This window comes from Pseudophryne corroboree, chromosome 4, assembly GCF_028390025.1.
Source record: "Pseudophryne corroboree isolate aPseCor3 chromosome 4, aPseCor3.hap2, whole genome shotgun sequence".
In the NCBI taxonomy this organism is placed as follows: Eukaryota; Metazoa; Chordata; class Amphibia; order Anura; family Myobatrachidae; genus Pseudophryne; species Pseudophryne corroboree.
The window spans coordinates 881768160-881790567 of NC_086447.1; the positions used below are offsets into that span (position 1 = coordinate 881768160).

General features: G+C 48.1%; 1 protein-coding gene across 1 annotated transcript in view; it reads right to left on the reverse strand.

Annotated features, from left to right (window-relative positions):
- ZFAND3 (zinc finger AN1-type containing 3) overlaps positions 1–22408 on the reverse strand; it is a 363579-nt gene that overhangs the window by 140734 nt on the left and 200437 nt on the right. The window contains exon 3 of the mRNA XM_063918865.1: positions 6642–6821. Within this exon, the coding sequence (XP_063774935.1) occupies positions 6642–6821 (180 nt within the window). The remainder of the gene's footprint in view (positions 1–6641; positions 6822–22408) is intronic.

The window sequence follows — 22408 nt, forward strand, 5'->3', positions numbered from 1 at the left end:
CTCTGCAAGGCAGTGGTGGAAAGAGTGGAACAAGCAATTTAAACGCCCTTGCTATTCTGCAGGCTGAACTGGTTTGTGTGCGACTCATTATCCATCTGCCACATAACATTCTCTGGAAGGCAATGCTGGTCCCTCAGATCCGGGGAGAAACCCGCAGAAGGTTGCATCTCCGCACACAGGACAACGTACATCTACTGTGTGTATTGTAAACGTTACTCTGCTGGCAGGAGATGAAAATAAGATTTTACTCACCGGTAAATCTATTTCTCGTAGTCCGTAGTGGATGCTGGGAACTCCGTAAGGACCATGGGGAATAGCGGCTCCGCAGGAGACTGGGCACAACTAAAGAAAGCTTTAGGACTACCTGGTGTGCACTGGCTCCTCCCTCTATGCCCCTCCTTCAGACCTCAGTTAGGATACTGTGCCCGGAAGAGCTGACACAATAAGGAAAGGATTTGGAATCCCGGGTAAGACTCATACCAGCCACACCAATCACACCGTATAACTCGTGATACTATACCCAGTTAACAGTATGAAATATAACTGAGCCTCTCAACAGATGGCTCAACAATAACCCTTTAGTTAACCAATAACTATATACAAGTATTGCAGACAATCCGCACTTGGGACGGGCGCCCAGCATCCACTACGGACTACGAGAAATAGACTTACCGGTGAGTAAAATCTTATTTTCTCTAACGTCCTAAGTGGATGCTGGGTACTCCGTAAGGACCATGGGGATTATACCAAAGCTCCCAAACGGGCGGGAGAGTGCGGATGACTCTGCAGCACCGAATGAGCGAACTCTAGGTCCTCCTCAGCCAGGGTATCAAACTTGTAGAATTTAGCAAATGTGTTTGACCCCGACCAAGTAGCTGCTCGGCAAAGTTGTAAAGCCGAGAACCCTCGGGCAGCCGCCCAAGAAGAGCCCACCTTCCTCGGGGAATGGGCTTTTACAGATTTAGGATGCGGCAGTCCAGCCGCAGAATGTGCAAGTTGAATCGTGCTACAGATCCACCGAGCAATAGTCTGCTTTGAAGCAGGCGCACCCAACTTGTTGGGTGCATGCAGGATAAATAGCGAGTCAGTCTTTCTGACTCCAACTGTCCTGGAAACATAGATTTTTAGGGCCCGGACTACGTCCAGCAACCTGGAATCCTCCAAGTCACGAGTAGCCACAGGCACCACAATTGGCTGGTTCAAATGAAAAGCTGAAACCACCTTTGGGAGAAATTGGGGACGAGTCCTCAATTCCGCCCTATCCATATGGAATATCAGATAAGGGCTTTTACATGATAAAGCCGCCAATTCTGACACACGCCTGGCCGAAGCCAAGGCCAACAGCATGACCACTTTCCACGTGAGATATTTTAAATCCACGGTTTTAAGTGGTTCAAACCAATGTGACTTTAGGAAATTCAACACCACGTTGAGATCCCAAGGTGCCACTGGGGGCACAAAAGGGGGCTGAATATGCAGCACTCCCTTAACAAATGTCTGAACTTCAGGTAGTGAAGCCAGTTCTTTCTGGAAGAAAATCGATAGAGCCGAAATCTGGACCTTAATGGAACCCAATTTTAGGCCCATAGTCACCCGACTATAGGAAGTGCAGAAAACGGCCCAGCTGAAATTCCTCCGTTGGGGCCTTCCTGGCCTCACACCACGCAACATATGTTCGCCATATGCGGTGATAATGGTTTGCGGTCACTTCTTTCCTAGCTTTAATCAGCGTAGGGATGACTTCCTCCGGAATGCCCTTTTCCTTCAGGATCCGGCGTTCAACCGCCATGCCGTCAAACGCAGCCGCGGTAAGTCTTGGAACAGACAGGGCCCCTGCTGCAGCAGGTCCTGTCTGAGCGGCAGAGGCCATGGGTCCTCTGAGATCACCTCTTGAAGTTCTGGGTACCAAGCTCTTCTTGGACAATCCGGAACAATGAGTATAGTTCTTACTCCTCTTCGTCTTATTATCCTCAGTACCTTGGGTATGAGAGTAAGAGGAGGGAACACATAAACCGACTGGTACACCCACGGTGTCACTAGAGCGTCCACAGCTATTGCCTGAGGGTCTCTCGACCTGGCGCAATATCTTTCTAGCTTTTTGTTGAGGCGGGACGCCATCATGTCCACCTGTGGCCGTTCCCAGCAATTTACAATCAGCTGAAAGACTTCTGGATGAAGTCCCCACTCTCCCGGGTGGAGGTCGTGCCTGCTGAGGAAGTCTGCTTCCTAGTTGTCCACTCTCGGAATGACTGCTGACAGTGCTAACACGTGATTTTCCGCCCATCGGAGAATCCTTGTGGCTTCTGCCATCGCCGTCCTGCTTCTCGTGCCGCCCTGTCGGTTTACATGGGCGACCACCGTGATGTTGTCTGACTGGATCAGTATCGGCTGGTTTTGAAGCAGGGGTCTTGCCTGACTTAGGGCATTGTAGATGGCCCTTAGTTCCAGAATATTTATGTGTAGGGAAATCTCCTGGCTTGACCATAGCCCTTGGAAGTTTCTTCCCTGTGTGACTGCCCCCCAGCCTCGAAGGCTGGCATCCGTGGTCACCAGGACCCAGTCCTGTATGCCGAATCTGCGGCCCTCTAGAAGATGAGCACTCTGCAGCCACCACAGCAGAGACACCCTGGTCCTTGGAGACAGGGTTATCAGCCGATGCATCTGAAGATGGGATCCGGACCACTTGTCCAACAGATCCCACTGAAAGATTCTTACATGGAACCTGCCGAATGGAATTGCTTCGTAGGAAGCTACCATTTTTCCCAGGACTCGCGTGCAGTGATGCACCGAGACCTGTTTTGGTTTCAGGAGATCTCTGACTAGAGACGACAACTCCTTGGCTTTCTCCTCTGGGAGAAACACCCTTTTCTGGTCTGTGTCCAGAACCATCCCCAGAAACAGTAGACGTGTCGTAGGAACCAGCTGTGACTTTGGAATATTCAGAATCCAACCGTGCTGTTGTAGCACCTCCCGAGATAGTGCTACCCCGATCAACAACTGCTCCCTGGACCTCGCCTTTATAAGGAGATCGTCCAAGTATGGGATAATTAAAACTCCCTTTTGTCGAAGGAGTATCATCATTTCGGCCATTACCTTGGTAAATACCCTCGGTGCCGTGGACAGACCAAACGGCAACGTCTGGAATTGGTAATGACAGTCCTGTACCACAAATCTGAGGTACTCCTGGTGAGGAAGGTAAATGGGAACATGTAGGTAAGCATCCTTGATGTCCAGTGATACCATGTAATCCCCTTCCTCCAGGCTTGAAATAACCGCCCTGAGCGATTCCATCTTGAACTTGAACCTTTTTATATAGGTGTTCAAGGATTTCAAATTTAAAATGGGTCTCACCGAATCGTCCGGTTTCGGTACCACAAACATTGTGGAATAGTAACCCCTTCCTTGTTGAAGGAGGGGTACCTTGACTATCACCTGCTGCGAATACAGCTTGTGAATTGCCTCCAGCACTGCCTCCCTGTCAGGGGGAGCTGATGGCAAGGCAGATTTGAGGAAACGGCGAGGGGGAGACGTCTCGAATTCCAGCTTGTACCCCTGAGATACTACTTGTAGAATCCAGGGATCCACCCGTGAGCGAGCCCACTGGTCGCTGAAGTTCTTGAGACGGGCCCCCACCGTACCTGGCTCCGCCTGTGGAGCCCCAGCGTCATACGGTGGACTTAGAGGAAGCGGGGGAGGGCTTTTGTTCCTGGGAACTGGCTGTATGCTGCAGCTTTTTCCTCTACCTCTGCCTCTGGGCAGAAAGGACGCGCCTTTAACCCGCTTGCCTTTCTGGGGCCGAAAGGACTGTACCTGATAATACGGTGCTTTCTTTGGCTGTGAGGGAACATGGGGTAAAAATGCTGACTTCCCAGCTGTCGCAGTGGAAACGAGGTCCGAGAGACCATCCCCAAACAACTCCTCACCCTTGTAAGGCAAAACTTCCATGTGCCTTTTAGAACCTGCATCCCCTGTCCACTGCCGAGTCCATAAACCCCTCCTGGCAGAAATGGACATTGCACTTATTTTAGATGCCAGCCGGCAAATATCCCTCTGTGCATCTCTCATGTATAAGACTGCGTCTTTAATATGCTCTATGGTTAGCAATATAGTGTCCCTGTCTAAGGTATCAATATTTTCTGACAGGGAATCTGACCACGCAGCTCTCAGTATAATACCTGAGTGTGTATAAACAGACTTCAGGATAGCCTCCTGCTTCCTATCAGCAGGCTCCTTTAGGGCGGCCGTGTCCGGAGACGGTAGTGCCACCTTCTTTGACAGGCGTGTGAGCGCTTTATCTACCTTAGGGGATGTCTCCCAACGTGACCTATCCTCTGGCGGGAAAGGGTACGCCATTAGTAACTTTTTAGAAATTACTAGTTTCTTATCGGGGGAAGCCCACGCTTCTTCACACACTTCATTTAATTCATCAGAAGGGGGAAAAACCACTGGTAGTTTTTTCTTCCCAAACATAATACCCTTTTTTGTGGTACCTGGGGTAATATCAGAAATGTGCAACACATTTTTCATTGCCGTAATCATGTAACGTGTGGCTCTATTGGAATGTACACTAGTCTCATCATCGTCGACACTGGAGTCAGTATCTGTGTCGACATCTGTCTGCCATCTGAGGTAGCGGGCATTTTAGAGCCCCTGATGGCTTTTGAGACGTCTGGGCAGGCACGGGCTGAGAAGCCGGCTGTCCCACATCTGATATGTCGTCAAACCTTTTATGTAAGGAGTTGACACTGTCGCGTAATTCCTTCCACATATCCATCCACTCAGGTGTCGACCCCGCAGGAGGTGACATCACATTTATCGGCACCTGCTCCGCCTCCACATAAGCCTCCTCATCAAACATGTCAACACAGCCGTACCGACACACAGCACACACACAGGGAATGCTCTGACTGAGGACAGGACCCCACAAAGCCCTTTGGGGAGACAGAGAGAGAGTATGCCAGCACACACCAGAGCGTTATATAAAACAGGGATACACACTACACAGTGATTTTACCCCTTATAGCTGCTTATATATCACAGATTGCGCCTAAATTTAGTGCCCCCCCTCTCTTTTTTACCCTATGTAGTCTGGAACTGCAGGGGAGAGCCTGGGGAGCGATCCTTCCAGCGGAGCTGTGAGGGAAAATGGCGCCAGTGTGCTGAGGGAGATAGCCCCGCCCCTTTTCCGCCGGGCTTCTCCCGCTTTTTTTATACAGTTATGGCAGGGGATTTTACACATATATAGTCTTAAAGGCTATATCATGTGTTAATTTGCCAAGTAAGGTACTTATATTGCAGGAGAATGATATGTGCGGTGGGGGTCATCCCGAGTTGATCGCTCGTAGCAACTTTTTGCTGCTTGTGCGATCAACTAGACGCCGCCTATGGGGGGGGGGGAGTGTATTTCTGCATATCAGGGCTGCGATCTCTTGTGCAGCCCTGCTATGCTAAAAAAGTTTTGTGCAGAACAAGACCAGGGTCAGACCTACTTACCATGTGCGACGGATCCAGCGATGAAGGTCCCGGAATGGACGTCAGACAACCGCCCTCCAAACGCCTGGACACGCCTGTGTTCGGATCTCCACGCCTTGAAAACGGTGAGTATCCGCCCTGGAACGCCTCCCCGCTGTCAATCTTCTTGCGATCGTGCTAGCGATCACTTTCTTCTGGTCACTGACCGCAACGATGCGCGTGCGCATTGCAGGCGTTGCGCATGCGCATTTCCGACTCGTTCACACCACAGCGATGGACCGCAGCGTGCGAACGGGTTCGGAATGACCCCCAGTGAGCAGAGCCATACAAGCTGCTAAGCTGTACTTCCTAGGAATAATAAGAGAAGGACAGTCACGTACTTGAATGCTCAGAAGTCTAACCAGTGCTCTCATTTTATTGTAAAGGAAGGACTCCGGATGCCTCTTCCCTCTGCATGGCTTATTCCTATCTTAACGCTCGGAGATCTCCCGAACGCATCTCCCTGCTACAGTATAATGACACCACATACAGGCCAGGCTGTAGTGTGTACACGCTTGTGCCTCCGTTTACAAATTAGATACTCACGATGTCGTTATCAATCACGTAACACCTGCAAATTTACAAACACTGATAGAACGTGGACATAAGTAAATGTTATCCATTAGGGTTACAGTTAAGGTTTGGGATAGAATAACACACAAAAATACTACACTGTCAACATTACATCAGTGTCAACGCTGTTCAATATAAACATTACAACCATGCGGACACTCATATTGACGTAATGTATGTCACAATTGTGAATGTAGCCTCTTGGTCAGTACCGTTGATAAGCGAACTATGCAGGAATACACAAACCAAGATTGGCTAGAAAGGATATATAGGTGAGTGCCCGACTGTGTAAGGAACACGTCCGTTATGTCAATATTAACAGTGTTGACACTGATGTAAGGTTGACATTGTTGAAATGGCTATAGTGTTTTTTGTTGTTGTTGTGTGTCATTCTCTCTCGAAACTTAACTCTGTTAGCAAAATGTAGGTAACCTGCGACTTGAGCTGCTGTAGAACTACATGTCCCAGCACGGTGAGAGCTGTAGCATCAGGGTTATATAGACTTTCTATATACTGGATAATGCCGTCACTGAGCACTAGTGGAAGTGTAATCTTACATTCGTCATCACTGGGGGAGGCTACATTCAGGTCTGTCAATAGCTGCTGGCTGGGACTACGGCTCTGCGAGGGTATAGAGGTATTTCCGTTGTCGCTGTTTATCTCGCTGGGGAATAGATCTGATTGGCTGTTGCTTGTGCTGGGGGTGGAGTCATCGTCTGGCTGTTTCTTCTGAAAATCTGTAGGCAGAGAAAAAAAAAATACATGTTGTAATAAATTAAATCTCCACAAGTCTGTCGGTCACTAACATATAGATCACTGGGATGCTGCTTAACAGGGAGAGACTCTACTGACTTATGGAACCGCTGTGCTCGCCAATACTACCAATCTGCTTTATTGGAACACACAGAGGATTACATTCTATCCCTCTTATAGGTATAAAAAAAAAAAAACTAACAGTGACTTTGTTACGTTGATTAAACAGAGTTCCTGTTTTACCTATAGGTGATGCCTCGTTCAAGGCCTAAGCTTCATTGTGTTTATGAAAACAAATATACAGAATAAACCTGTTCTCTATATACCACAACCCATCCAGAGGAAGATCTGAACAAATGACAGTAATAGAATCGGTAATGCAGATGATTTCATGAACATATTATTCTGCACACCTAGTGTACGGCCAGGAATGCTTAGAATGACATAAAATGACAGACAGGCGAATTGAAAGAAATTAATAATCCAGGTGTAAGTTTTGTGCAAACTCAGTGACCTGGGAAAGATGGAAACTTGCACTGAGCAATTGAGTCCGGATAAGCTTTATGGATATAGTGAGCAGTGCTTAATACAGTCTCACACCCTGTATCAAAACACAAGGGGACAGAGGGAGGAGTCACTTCTAGTTACATAGGAAACCTGTGTTTCTTGAGCGCCGGAGGAACTACATTTCCCAGCATGCCCTGACAGTGACGTGTGTGGCAGGATATGCCGTGGGCTGCTCTAGACTGAAACTGTACCAAAATAGGAAGGTCAGACATGTGAGAGGTAGAAGAGGGCCGCGCCTGGGTTCTAATTACCAGGGATGGTGACAAGTGCTGCTTAGCATCCAGGGATAAGACTGACCGAGAGCTGTAAGACGGAGCTGCGGATAACTGAACTACAAGCAATGCTGGTCAGGAATCCCAGCGAGATGAAGGAGAGAGAACAGACAGATGGGTTGACTTCCTCTGTCAGACCTATTTCTCAGTTTTTAATGTGTGTTAAAAAGACTTTTTAAAACCTACCATAAGATCTGGTTTCAGACTTCTATAACCATTCGCTATGGCTGTACTGGAGGCCAGTTATGTAGATTATTAAGGGATACAGCTTTGTAACTCCCCGATAAGGTATCATAGGAGAGGGCACTAGGAAGGGGGTTAAGGCTTAATCTTACCAGTTAGCCCATTACAGAGGTTTATGATGTAGGGGCAGAATGCCATACTAGGAGCTGTAGTCCTGGGAAATACCATCACAGGTTCGTCGTGACTTGTGGGCCCCATACTCAGATGTCACTATTATATAAAGCGTATGGTGGGACAGACCATAGCTTGACGACCACGTAATGGGATGAGCTATGCCCATGTGTACTGGTATTATTACAACGGCCTGCCTTGATTATGTACCCCCATGGCGATATCTCTCCCAATGTGCTGTGGGGTGATGCATACAGCTAGCTACAGAGAAGTTATGTGACGTAGAGGTACATAGGCTACAGATGACAGCGCCCCAGGCAGAGGGAAGTGCAAATAGAGGTACGTGTGAACACATTGTAATGACTAAGAAATAAAGATTACGTTGTGGTACAGCATGAGGTTTGTTGGAAGTGACTGCGGTAACTGCCAGAATACACCAAAGCAAGTATAGTACGTGTGCTGACCCCTGATCCTCCTCTCCTAAGTCACCTGTACCTGCCTCCTTCACCTAAGTCACCCGTACCTGCCTCCTCACCTAAGTCACCCGTACCTGCCTCCTCACCTAAGTCACCTGTACCTGCCTCCTCACCTAAGTCACCCGTACCTGCCTCCTCACCTAAGTCACCTGTACCTGCCTCCTCATCTAAGTCACCTGTACCTGCCTCCTCATCTAAGTCACCTGTACCTACCTCCTCACCTAAGTCACCTGTACCTGCCTCCTCACCTAAGTCACCTGTACCTGCCTCCTCACCTAAGTCACCTGTACCTGCCTCCTCACCTAGGTCACCTGTACCTGCCTCTTCACCTAGGTCACCTGTACCTGCCTCCTTACTTAAGTCACCCTTACCTGCCTCCTCATCTAAGTCACCTGTACCTGCCTCCTCACCTAAGTCACCCGTACCTGCCTCCTCACCTAAGTACCCGCCTCCTCACCTAAGTCACCTGTACCCGCCTCCTCACCTAAATCACCTGTACCTGCCTCCTCACCTAAGTCACCTGTACCTGCCTCCTCACTTAAGTCACCTGTACCTGCCTCCTCACCTAATTCACCTGTACCTGCCTCCTCACCTAAGTCACCTGTACCTGCCTCCTCACCTAAGTCACATGTACCTGCCTCCTCACCTAAGTCACCTGTACCTGCCTCCTCACCTAAGTCACCTGTACCTGCCTCCTCATCTACTGTAAGTCACCTGTACCTGCCTCCTCATCTAAGTCACCTGCCACAGTTTGCAGATTGTTTTAATATTTTCCTTCTTACAACAAAATGCTGAACGAATCCCCCAGAACACTAAAACTATATTAGACAACCATTATGAGATATTCTTCACCTTTTCCTGTGAATTTAATGCGAGTCCTCCTAATGACTCACACTTCAGGTTTAATGCATTCCTTTTCATTACAGCCAAAAGGTTAAGAACTCTGGTTTAAATAATAAAATAAACTCAACAATGTGAGACATTAAACTTGACCTTCTAAAAAAACGACTAAGGGACATAAAACCAGATAACACACAGGAGAAGTCTTATAGTAACTCTGTGATGAGGTGTAAGAAACGCAATACTGCGTATCACCGGCAGGACAGAGGTGTGCCGATATTCCTAAACAATACAAGAGAGAGGCGCAGCCTGAGGTTACGGGTCCGGTTATTCTATGTTCGATATAATGCTCAGTAGAAGAACCAATGGCCTTATTCAGCTTCAATTGCAAAAATAGCTGAATGGGGTCTTTAATACACTCGCATCTATAGTATGTGTGCAAGAACATATAGGTCCTGATTTGCATGTTTCTAAGCAACTTTACCATTTGGTGTGGCAAGAACCAACCTGGGACAGACATTTCAATGCAGAGCCAGCATACAATGCAGAGCCACATCGTCTTATGTCTAGCATACAATGCAGAACCACATAGAAAGCAGAGTCGCATTGCCTGATGGCCAGCATAGAAATACTGACGCCGGAATCCGGACACAGGAACTCTGAAAGGGCCAGGAGACCGACGCCGGAATTCCAACCGTAAGTATAGCTGCCGGGTTAGGTTTAAGCTGCAGGGGGAGGGTTAGGCTGCAGGGGGGTGTGGAGATCGGTCAGGGTCAGGCTGAGGGAGGGTTACGTTTTGGCAGCGGAGAGGAAGACTTATGTTTAGGCACCTCCGGGCCATAGTTAGGGGTAAGGGGGGGTTAGGGATAGGCTGAGGGAATGAAGGGTTAGGGTGTAGGGTAGGGAGGAGAACAACACCTGCTCACCCGTAGGCCTTTTCAACATCGGGATCCTGGTGTCTGTATTATGACCGCCGGGATTCCGAGCGTCGGCTTATCATACTGGACCCTGATGGGATGCAGTCAGAATGCCGGCTGTCGGGACCTCACCTAATGGCCAGCATAGAAAGCAGAACTGCATCACCTGATGGCCAGCATAGAAAGTTGAGTCGCATCGCCTGATAGGCAGCATACAATGCAGAGCCACAACACCTGATGGCCAGCATAGAAAGCAGATCTGCATCACTTAATGTCCAGCATACAATGCAGAGCCACATCACCTGATGTCCAGCATACAATGCAGTGCCACACTGCCTGGTGGCCAGCGTAGAAAGCAGAGCCACATGCCTGACGCACAACATACAATGCAGAGCCGCATCACCTGATGTCCAGTAAACAATGTAGAGCTGCATCTGCTGATGGACAACATACAATGAAATGAACACACCGGGACTGAGAGGAGTATACACATGTGTACGATGCGTACATTAAGTACATTTGCATGTTATATTCCTGCCAGCAGGCGTATTATATCCTACTGCCATGCCACTGACTGTACACATTGGTGTAAGTGTACCATTTACTTGGGATTATGTTACGCAAATGCTGCCAGGCTGCGACCCTTTCTATCTACAGAGGGCACATTTCCCATGATTAGAAAGTCGCAGGCCATCCTGACAGCAAAGAAGCTCCATAGAAAATGACGTAGCCATATTTGTAAATGAATGTGAGCGTTTTCTGGGGGCTGTGGGTGACTCTGGAATTACACATGGGAGCCGGTCCTATTTCACAGAGCTACTGCATCACCACTCTCCGGCTATCTAAATAGCTGAGATACTTTTGGTCCCAAACTGTCAGGTAACATCCTTCATGTTCCCCCGGCCGCTGCACGCGAGCACGAGCAGAACAATTCATAGAGGGAAATTTCCATAAGATCATGCATCAAAGTGTCAGAAACCCGAACAGAAAGAGAAACTGACCTATATTTGTGAACCCAACAGGTCAGTGCTGATAAAATGTTTTCTGTGTGGAGTAGCTGTGACTCTACAGACGGGGAAGATAAAGCCGTGTGTGAGAAGACGTTCTAGGTAATACATTCTGAATTGTACGTGGCTACAACCGCTTTAGCGTCTTTTGCCGTAGTTGCGCCTGTGACTTGACGCTAATGCTAGCAAATAGCCCTTCCAATGCCGTGCGTCTGAGCGTGCAAGGACTGATATACCCACTTTCAGCTTCTTTAGACGCTAAAATGTTGCTTGGTGTGCCATCGATCGCACCGTTGAAGCCTCCACCAGCCTCATGCTAGGTGCAGACCCTCCTTCAATGTGAGCGTCTGAATTCCAATTCAATGACTTGCCACAGAGCTCCCATTACTTGCTAATAAGACAGATCATCTCCTTGTGCCCAAATAACCACCTCCCAGTCACTGCACACAGTTCTGATACCCTATGTCCCTTGTGCCTCTGACACTGTGTGACGCTTGCGCTGTACGAGGGTTTAAGATTTTCTGCCATACTCGCCGTAGCAAAGAAACGGCTCAAATCTATGAACATCCGCATTGCGACTCAGTATAAAGCCTTTTAAGCTGCTTCGGGGGCAGATGTATGGGTGTCTATTTACTAAGCCATGGGTGGATAAAGTGGATGGAGATAAAGTACCAGCCAATCAGCTCCTAAATACCATGTCACAGGCTGGATTTAAAAAACATAACAGTCAGGAGCTGGTTGGCTGGTACTTTGGGGCAGATGTGATAAATGTGAGAAGTGATAAAGCAGCGATGAGTGCAAGGTGATAACGCACCAGTCAATCAGCTCCAATATGTTAATTTACAGTTAGGAGCTGATTGGCTGGTGCGTTATCACTTTCCACTTATCACTGCTTTATCCCTTCTCCAGGCTTAATACATCTGCCCCTTTATCTCCGTCTACTTTATCTCTTTCCAAGGGGCCTATTTACTAAGCCTTGATCGGAGATAAAGTACCAACCAATCAGCTTCTGTCAAATGTGCGAAGCAGTGACAAGAGTGGAGAAGTGGACCAGTGGAAATCGGCTGCGTTCTATAATTTTATAGAACGCGCTTTATAAAGGTTACCTCAAAGCTGATTGGTTGCCATGGGCAACTTCTGCACTGTTTTTCACTGCTTCATTCATCTTGGTGGTATATTTGGCAGGATGTAATGGAGTCCAAAATTGGTGGAGGTGCGGGATGCCGGCCGATGTTGGATGTTTTTTTAAAGGGGCAATTCCTTACAAGGCACAGCCATGCCTTGTAAGTGATTGCTCCTTTAAATAAACGTCTGAGATCAGCCGGTATCCCGCACCTCCGGCGATCTCGGACTCCATTACATCCTGCCGTTTATCTCTCTCCAAGGCTTGATACATTTCCCCCTAAACGATTAATATGAATCTGTTTAGTAAAAGGCTCCTATTTGCCTTAGGTTTAAACATCTGGGATTTATTAAGAGCAGAGACGGGACAGCCGCGCCGAAGCAGGAAGACTAAGGAAAATGTTACCGGACGGTGGATGTGGTTTCATGTCATCTCTCAGACGCTGTGAATTTCTGCTTCTAAGTTCATTGCAATTAGCTGAAGGGCTATAAAGAACCTCCTACTGCATTAGGGTGTAAAGTTTTATGATACATGCAAATTCCACATATAAATCATTCATAACAGAGCTAAGAACCGATGATGGGGACACGGTCTGCGAAGCTGCAATGAGACAGAGCTGAAAAACTGGGCAAGGGACATATCTGAAGTGACACTGATGCGTTGCACAGGACGGCATTAGTTACAGAATGCTATACAGCACATTTATTCTATGGGACCAATCCATGACCCCCTCCTACCTGGACACAAAGCTCTATTTCCATGCATCATTCTTCATATGCTGCTACAGTTACCCCGCCTAAGCACATGACCTCAATTAATGGCGCATTTATAACAAGCGTCAAATGGTCTTAATGCTGTAGCCATTTAAAAGCAGAAAAACACTGACAAGTTTACTTGTAAAACCCTTGACTAACTATGTGACTATGGCTAAATCATCATTCATACAGGAGAAACACAGATTACACTAATGACAAGTTCAGGAAAAATAAGATTTTACTTACCGGTAAATCTATTTCTCGTAGTCCATAGTGGATGCTGGGGACTCCGTAAGGACCATGGAGATAGACGGGCTCCACAGGAGACATGGGCACTTTAAGAAAGAATTTAGGTTCTAGTGTGCACTGGCTCCTCCCTCTATGCCCCTCCTCCAGACCTCAGTTAGAGAAACTGTGCCCAGAAGAGCTAACAGTACAAGGATTTTGGTAATCCAGGGCAAGATTCATACCAGCCACACCGTATAACATGTGAAAACAACCAGTTAACAGCATGACAAACGACAGAGCATCAGGTCAAACCCTGATGCAACCATAACATAACCCTTATTGAAGCAATAACTTTATACAAGCATTGCAGAAGAAGTCCGCACTTGGGACGGGCGCCCAGCATCCACTACGGACTACGAGAAATAGATTTACCGGTAAGTAAAATCTTATTTTCTCTAACGTCCTAGTGGATGCTGGGGACTCCATAAGGACCATGGGGATTATACCAAAGCTCCCAAACGGGCGGGAGAGTGCGGATGACTCTGCAGCACCGATTGAGCAAACAAGAGGTCCTCCTCAGCCAGGGTATCAAACTTGTAGAACTTTGCAAAAGTGTTTGAACCTGACCAAGTAGCCGCTCGGCAAAGTTGTAATGCCGAGACCCCTCGGGCAGCCGCCCAAGAAGAGCCCACCTTCCTAGTGGAATGGGCCTTAACTGATTTTGGCAGCGGCAATCCAGCCGCAGAATGAGCCTGCTGAATCGTGTTACAGATCCAGCGAGCAATAGTTTGCTTTGAAGCAGGAGCACCAAGCTTGTTGGATGCATACAGGATAAACAACGACTCTGTTTTCCTGACCTTAGCCATTCTGGCTACATAAACCTTCAAAGCCCTGACCACATCAAGCAACTCGGAATCCTCCAAGTCAGTAGTAGCCACAGGCACCACAATAGGTTGGTTTATATGAAAAGATGAAACCACTTTCGGCAGAAATTGTGGACGGGTCCGCAATTCTGCTCTATCCACATGGAAAACCAGATAGGGGCTTTTATGCGACAAAGCCGCCAACTCTGACACACTCCTAGCCGAAGCCAAGGCTAATAGCATGACCACCTTCCACGTGAGATATTTGCACTCCACCGTTTTAAGTGGTTCAAACCAGTGGGATTTCAGGAAACTTAACACCACGTTAAGATCCCAAGGTGCCACTGGAGGCACAAAAGGAGGCTGAATATGCAGCACTCCCTTTACAAACGTCTGAACTTCAGGTAGAGAAGCCAACTCCTTTTGAAAGAAAATGGATAGGGCCGAAATCTGGACCTTAATGGAACCTAATTTTAGGCCCAAATTCCCTCCGGACTGTAGGAAGTGTAGGAAACGGCCCAGCTGGAATTCCTCCATAGGAGCATTCCTGGCCTCACACCAAGCAACATATTTTCGCCATATACGGTGATAATGTTGAGCTGTCACGTCCTTCCTAGCCTTTATCAGCGTAGGAATGACCTCATCCGGAATGCCTTTCTCTGCTAGGATCCGGCGTTCAACCGCCATGCCGTCAAACGCAGCCGCGGTAAGTCTTGGAACAGACAGGGCCCCTGTTGCAACAAGTCCTGTCTTAGAGGAAGAGGCCACGGGTCCTCTGTGAGCATTTCTTGCAGATCTGGATACCAAGTCCTTCGTGGCCAATCTGGAACAATGAGGATTGTTCTCGCTCCTCTTTTTCTTATGATTCTCAGCACCTTGGGTATGAGAGGAAGAGGAGGAAATACATAGACCGACAGGAACACCCACGGTGTGACCAGGGCGTCCACAGCTATCGCCTGAGGGTCTCTTGACCTGGTGCAATACCTCTGTAGCTTTTTGTTGAGGCGGGATGCCATCATGTCCACCTGTGGCAGTTCCCACCGACTTGTAATATGTGCGAAGACTTCCTGATGAAGTCCCCACTCTCCCGGGTGGAGATCGTGTCTGCTGAGGAAGTCTGCTTCCCAGTTGTCCACTCCCGGGATGAACACTGCTGACAGTGCGCTTACGTGATTCTCCGCCCAGCGAAGAATCCTGGTGGCTTCCGCCATCGCCACCCTGCTCCTTGTGCCGCCTTGTCGGTTTACATGAGCCACTACGGTGATGTTGTATGACTGAATCAGAACCGGTTGGTCGCGAAGCAGGGTCTCCGCTTGACGTAGGGCGTTGTATATGGCCCTTAGTTCCAGGATGTTGATGTGAAGGCAAGTCTCTTGACTTGACCACAGACCTTGGAAATTTCTTCCCTGTGTGACTGCTCCCCAACCTCGGAGGCTTGCGTCCGTGGTCACCAGGACCCAGTCCTGAATGCAGAATCTGCGGCCCTCGAGAAGGTGAGCGCTCTGCAGCCACCACAGGAGTGACACCCTGGCCCTGGGGGATAGGGTGATTAACTGATGCATCTGAAGATGTGATCCGGACCACTTGTCCAGTAAGACCCATTGAAAGGTCCTCGCATGGAACCTGCCGAAGGGAATGGCCTCGTATGATGCCACCATCTTTCCCAGGACTCGAGTGCAGTGATGCACTGACACCTGTTTTGGTTTTAATAGGTTCCTGACCAGTGTCATGAGTTCCTGAGCTCTCTCTATCGGGAGATAAATCCTTTTCTGGTCTGTGTCTAGAATCATGCCCAGGAAAGGCAGACGAGTCGTAGGAACCAACTGCGACTTTGGAATATTCAGAATCCAGCCGTGTTGCCGTAACACTTCCAGAGAAAGTGCAACGTTGTTCAGCAACTGCTCTCTTGATCTCGCTTTTATGAGGAGATCGTCCAAGTACGGGATAATGGTGACCCCTTGCTTCCGCAGGAGTACCATCATTTTCGCCATTACCTTGGTAAATATTCTCGGTGCCGCTGAGAGACCAAACGGCAACGTCTGAAATTGGTAATGACAATCCTGTACAACAAATTTGAGGTACGCCTGATGAGGTGGATAAATGGAGACATGAAGGCATGCATCCTTTATGTTCAGAGACACCATAAAATCCCCCCCTTCCAGGCTTGCGATGACCGCTCTCAGCGATTCCATCTTGAACTTGAACCTTTTCAGGTATATGTTCAGGGATTTTAAATTCAATATGGGTCTGACCGAACCGTCCGGTTTCGGGACTACAAACATGGTCGAATAATAACCCCTTCCCTGTTGAAGGAGGGGAACCTTGACCACCACCTGTTGAAGATACAATTTGTGAATTGCAGTTAACACTATTTCCCTCTCGTGGGGGGAAGCTGGTAGGGCCGATTTGAGGTATCAGTGAGGGGGCATCTCTTCGAATTCCAGCTTGTATCCCTGAGACACAATTTCTATCGCCCAGGGATCCACCTGGGAGTGAACCCACTTGTGGCTGAAATTTCGAAGACGTGCCCCCACCGGGCCTAGCTCCGCCTGTGAAGCCCCAGCGTCATGCGGTGGATTTTGTAGAGGCCAGGGAGGACTTCCGTTCCTGGGAACTAGCTGTGTTGTGCAGCTTCTTACCTCTGCCCCTGCCTCTGGCAAGAAAGGACGCACCTCGGACTTTCTTGTTTCTTTGTGATCGAAAGGACTGCATTTGATAATACGGTGCTCTCTTAGGCTGTGAGGGAATAAAAGGCAAAAAATTTGACTTTCCAGCTGTAGCTGTGGAGACCAGGTCCGAGAGACCCTCCCCAAACAATTCCTCACCCTTGTAAGGTAAAACCTCCATATGCCTTCTTAAGTTGGCATCACCTGTCCATTGCCGAGTCCACAGGACCCTTCTGGCAGAAATCGACATAGCATTTATTCTAGAACCCAGTAGACTAATGTCTCTTTGAGCATCTCTCATATATAGTACAGTGTCTTTAATATGCCCCAGGGTCAACAATACAGTATCCTTGTCTAAGGTACCAATTTCCTCAGATAAGGTATCCGTCCATGCTGCTACAGCACTACACACCCAGGCCGACGCGATTGCCGGCCTCAGTAAGGTACCTGAATGTGTATAAATGGACTTCAGGGTAACCTCCTGTTTGCGATCCGCAGCATCTTTGAGGGTAGCCGTATCCTGTGACGGCAGGGCTACCTTCTTGGATAAGCGTGTTAAAGCTTTGTCACCCTAGGGGAGGATTCCCAGCGTAACCTGTCCGTTGGCGGGAAAGTATACGCCATAAGAATCCTTTTGGAAATCTGCAGTTTTTTATCTGGAGATTCCCAAGCCTTTTCACATAACTCATTTAGCTCATGTGAGGGGGGAAAGGTTACCTCCGGCTTCTTTTCCCCATACATATGCACCCTCTTGTCAGGGATTGGGATTTCCTCTGTGATGTGCAACACATCCTTAATTGCTATAATCATATAACGGATGGATTTAGCCAATTTTGGCTGTAACTTTGCATCATCGTAATCGACACTGGAGTCAGAATCCATGTCGGTATCTGTGTCAACAGTTTGGGATAGTGGGCGCTTCTGAGACCCTAACGGCCTCTGCGACATAGGATCAGGCACGGGTTGGGACCCTGACTGTCCCGAGGCTTCAGCTTTTTCTAACTTTTTATGCAAGGAATTAACATTATCATTTAAAACCTTCCACATATCCATCCAATCAGGTGTCGGCGCCGTCTGCGGAGACACCACATTCATTTGCTCCCGCTCTGCTTCCACATAGCCTTCCTCATCAGACATGTCGACACAAGCGTACCGACACACCACACACAGGGAATGCCCTCTCTGAAGACAGTTCCCCCACAAGGCCCTTTGGAGAGACAGAGAGAGAGTATGCCAGCACACACCCCAGCGCTATAAACCCAGGAATAACACAGTAACTTAATATTAACCCATTAGCTGCTGTTTATATTGCTTTTTGCGCCTAATTATGTGCCCCCCTCTCTTTTTACCCTCTTCTACCGTGTATCTGCAGGGGAGAGCCTGGGGAGCTTCCTCTCAGCGGAGCTGTGGAGAAAAAATGGCGCTGGTGAGTGCTGAGGAAGAAGCCCCGCCCCCTCGGCGGCGGGCTTCTGTCCCGCTTAAATATGCAATTTTTTGGCGGGGGCTCATACATATATACAGTGCCCAGCTGTATATATGCTTAACTTTGCCAAAAGAGGTCTCAAATGCTGCCCAGGGCGCCCCCCTCCCGCGCCCTGAACCCTTACAGTGACCGGAGTATGTGTAGGTGTGTGGAGCAATGGCGCACAGCTGAAGTGCTGTGCGTTACCTCAGTGAAGAACACGGAGTCTTCTGCCGCCTGTGAAGTCTTCTTTGCTTCTCGTACTCACCCGGCTTCTGTCTTCCGGCTCTGCGAGGGGGACGGCGGCGCGGCTCCGGGACCGGACGGCGAGGGTGAGATCCTGCGTACCAATCCCTCTGGAGCTAATGGTGTCCAGTAGCCTAAGAAGCAGGACCTAGCTTCAGAGAGTAGGGCTGCTTCTCTCCCGTCAGTCCCACTATGCAGGGAGTCTGTTGCCAGCAGAGCTCCCTGAAAATAAAAAACCTAACAAAATACTTTCTCTCAGCAAACTCAGGAGAGCTCACTGAAAAGCACCCAGCTCGTCTGGGCACAGTATCAAACTGAGGTCTGGAGGAGGGGCATAGAGGGAGGAGCCAGTGCACACCAGAACCTAAATTCCTTTCTTAAAGTGCCCATGTCTCCTGCGGAGCCAGTCTATCCCCATGGTCCTTACGGAGTCCCCAGCATCCACTAGGACGTTAGAGAAATATAAATAATGTAAACACCATTTTCTATACGGTTATCAGCTATAATGTTAAAACCACTGAAAGGTGAAGTGAGTAACACAGAATAACTTGTTAGAATGGCGCGTACCAAGGGGTGTGATAGTAAGATATATGAGGCGCCAAGTAAACACTCCGATCTTGAAACGGATGTGATGGAAGCAGGAAAAATGGGCGTCAGGATCTGAGCGACTTTGACAGGGACTAAATTGTGATGGCTAGATGAATGGGTCAGAGCGGCTCCAAAACAGCAGATCTTTTGAGGTGTTCCTGGTACGCAGTGGTTATGGTCCACGGAAGGACAACCACTGAACCAGCAAGAAGGTCATGGGCACCCCAAGACTCACTGAGGCGTGTAGGGAGTGAAGGCTAGCCCATCTGTTAATGGGGGTCTCAAACAGATATGTGTCACAACACACAATGCATCACAGATTGCTGCGTATGGCTCAGAGGGCCCATGCTGACCCCTGCCACTGCTGATAGAGCCTACACAGAGCATGTGAGCATCAGAACTGGACCGTGGAGCAATGGAAGAAGGTGGCCTGGTCTGATGAATGACATTCTCTGTTACAGTACGTGTGGACAGCCAGGTGCGTGCATGTGGTTTACCTGGGGAAGAGAAGGATTCACTATGGGAAGAAGGTAGTGTGATGTTCTTGGCAATGTGATGTGACTAGGATCCACCAGGAGACTGCACTGATTCATTTCATATGCGACACTGTATACAAAGCACAAAGGAACTGGTCGTGGAAAAAATCCACAGCTACTGCATGGTAGCACTTCATGTACAGATTCAGACGCACCTAGAGCGGCTGTTTGGTACGACTGTAGCAATCTGTACCATCCATTACTCCACACCAAGTACACCCTTTCGTGGCAATGGAATTCCCTGAAGGCAGTGGCCTTGTGCAGCGGGTAATGCGCCCTGCCACACTGCAACATCTTAAAGAATGGTTTGAGGAACATGACAGTTCAAGGTGTTGACTCTCAATTTAATTCAGCATCTGTGGAAGGTACTGAAAAAAGCGTCTAAGTCAACTTACAGGACTGAAAGGATCTGCTGCCAACGTCTTGGTGCCACAAACCAGAGGACACCATATGGGGTAAAGCCAACGCCTCGATGGGCAGCCCAAGGCAGACCTACACAATATTAGGCAGGTGGTTTCAATGTTATGGCCGATCACCATGACTTATGTAATAGAGGATATCCATTATTCAGATCATTTATACAGGTCGGCAATGAATTTATTCCAGACACCGAGCTATCATTCCGTTTGCACAATTATACCGTGACTAATATTCCATAAAGTGCTCCTGCAGGCACGTGTATTCATACACTAATTACAGCCTAGAGGGGACGTGTTATTAGCGCCAGGGGCTGCCTATGCATAATGGTAACAGGCAATACCTACAGATGTTTGCATAAAAGACCATGAGAATTGGGGCCTGCCGATCTGACCGAGGAAGCGGTTACATCTTGTAGGAGGGCAATTGCAGCTTTTCCTGCTAAAGTCTCCTTTGTTAGTATGCAAATCCCCCCCCCCCCCCAAGTGCGCTCTCTACAAAGACCTTTATACAGGAACAAAATACAGCCCTTTCATTCAGCAAAATCCCTTCCTAGGGGATTTGAAGCGGTGCTATTAGTACAAATCCTTTCCTAAAGAAGACAGCACACAGGGAATAAAGCCATTCCCTCGCCTTGTACAGAGATTACACACCTTGTTCATCAGGCCGCACAGATCATAACTGCATGTCCATGCGGGCCTGGACACTCATTGGTTAAATACCGTAAAGCACCTTCCTCCAATCAGAGGCAATGGATCAGTTCCTGGGCTTAAACATACAGCCTTTTAAAAAGTGTACAAGAAAATCAAATCTCTTTATTTAAAAAGTGAAACAATACAAAACAAAAAAACAACAAATAATCAACCACTGATAACAAGTGCTGGAAAGAAACTTTGATGTTAGATTGGCCGGGAAAAAAAAAAAGGTTCTAAGCAAATTAAATAATTGAACACGGCGCAGAGTTTTAAAAATAAATTGAGGGATGGGAAACACCATTCTCATAGTGGCGGCGCCCAGCGATTTGTAAGTAGGAATCGGGTCTAATTAAAATCAGATGCTCGCAGGTGCTGGGAGAGATCTGTCATGCGGGTTATTTGAATGACGCACAGGAATACATTAATAAAATTAATTCTATAAACAAATCACCGGCACCAGCCAAGTGACAGCGGAGAATGATAAAAGCGGGAAGATTATGCAGAGCGTCCGTACGTTTAGCGCACATTTTGGCGCCTAATGATATCTGAAACTGTCACCAACTTCCAGTGCATGCCAGGTTACAATCGGCCCACGGGACCCGTTCTGATACTTTGGTGTAAGAGAAATCACAGCTGAGATAACGTGATCCTATCCACCTTGTATATTAGCGATGCAATCATAAGGTAGACACCCACAATATAGACATGGTGGAAATATCGACAGAAAACACGCTTATATCCTCAGAATGCCAACATGCCCACAATGTCAACATAGCAAATGTGGAATACAGAACTTCTCAGTGGGAATAAGGGTGGGGGGGGGGGGAGAGAGAAATTGGGGGTTAGGGAAAGTCACTATGGGAAGTTTAGGATTAGGCACTAGAGAGCGGATTAGGGTTAGGGGGATCATACTCACCGGATCGGATGCCTGCCCACCCCCCACCCATGGAAATTGCTTATCCTGGAACCCAGAAGCCCCAAGCTGGAGACGCTACTGCAGCTGGGACCAGGTAAATGACCACAGGGCAACCAGGGACAGTTTGTCAACATTCTACCATGCAGATTAATGCATGTATGAATGTCACTATGATGAATGCGGACCTAGCACACCACACCCGTACATAATTATTCCTTTATTTAGAAAGTTCAAGCATATTATAGAGCTGTACACTGAAGGCGGGTATAGACAAGCCTCTGGGAAACAAATAAAACACAAAGAAGGCATGGGTGGCCCTGCCCCGGGGAGCTTACAATCTGCTAGGTGTGGGGACAGCGGGTACACGATGCATCTAGAAAACACCTGCATATGTTGGTGGGCAAAGGGAGGACTGAGGGGGAGCACGCGGTTCAGAGGCAGGCAGTATACTGGATTTAGCGATCACCCACGGATATTTATGAGACATGACACAAAATCCCTACTTCATTTCATCCACATTTACATTACCTTCTGCATTTACCGTTACTAATCATGCAAACTCTGTTTTTAATTTATGGCATAAATAGAACAAAAATATTTCTTGACAGGTAATCAGGAACCCCCACAGGGCAGAGCGAGAAAT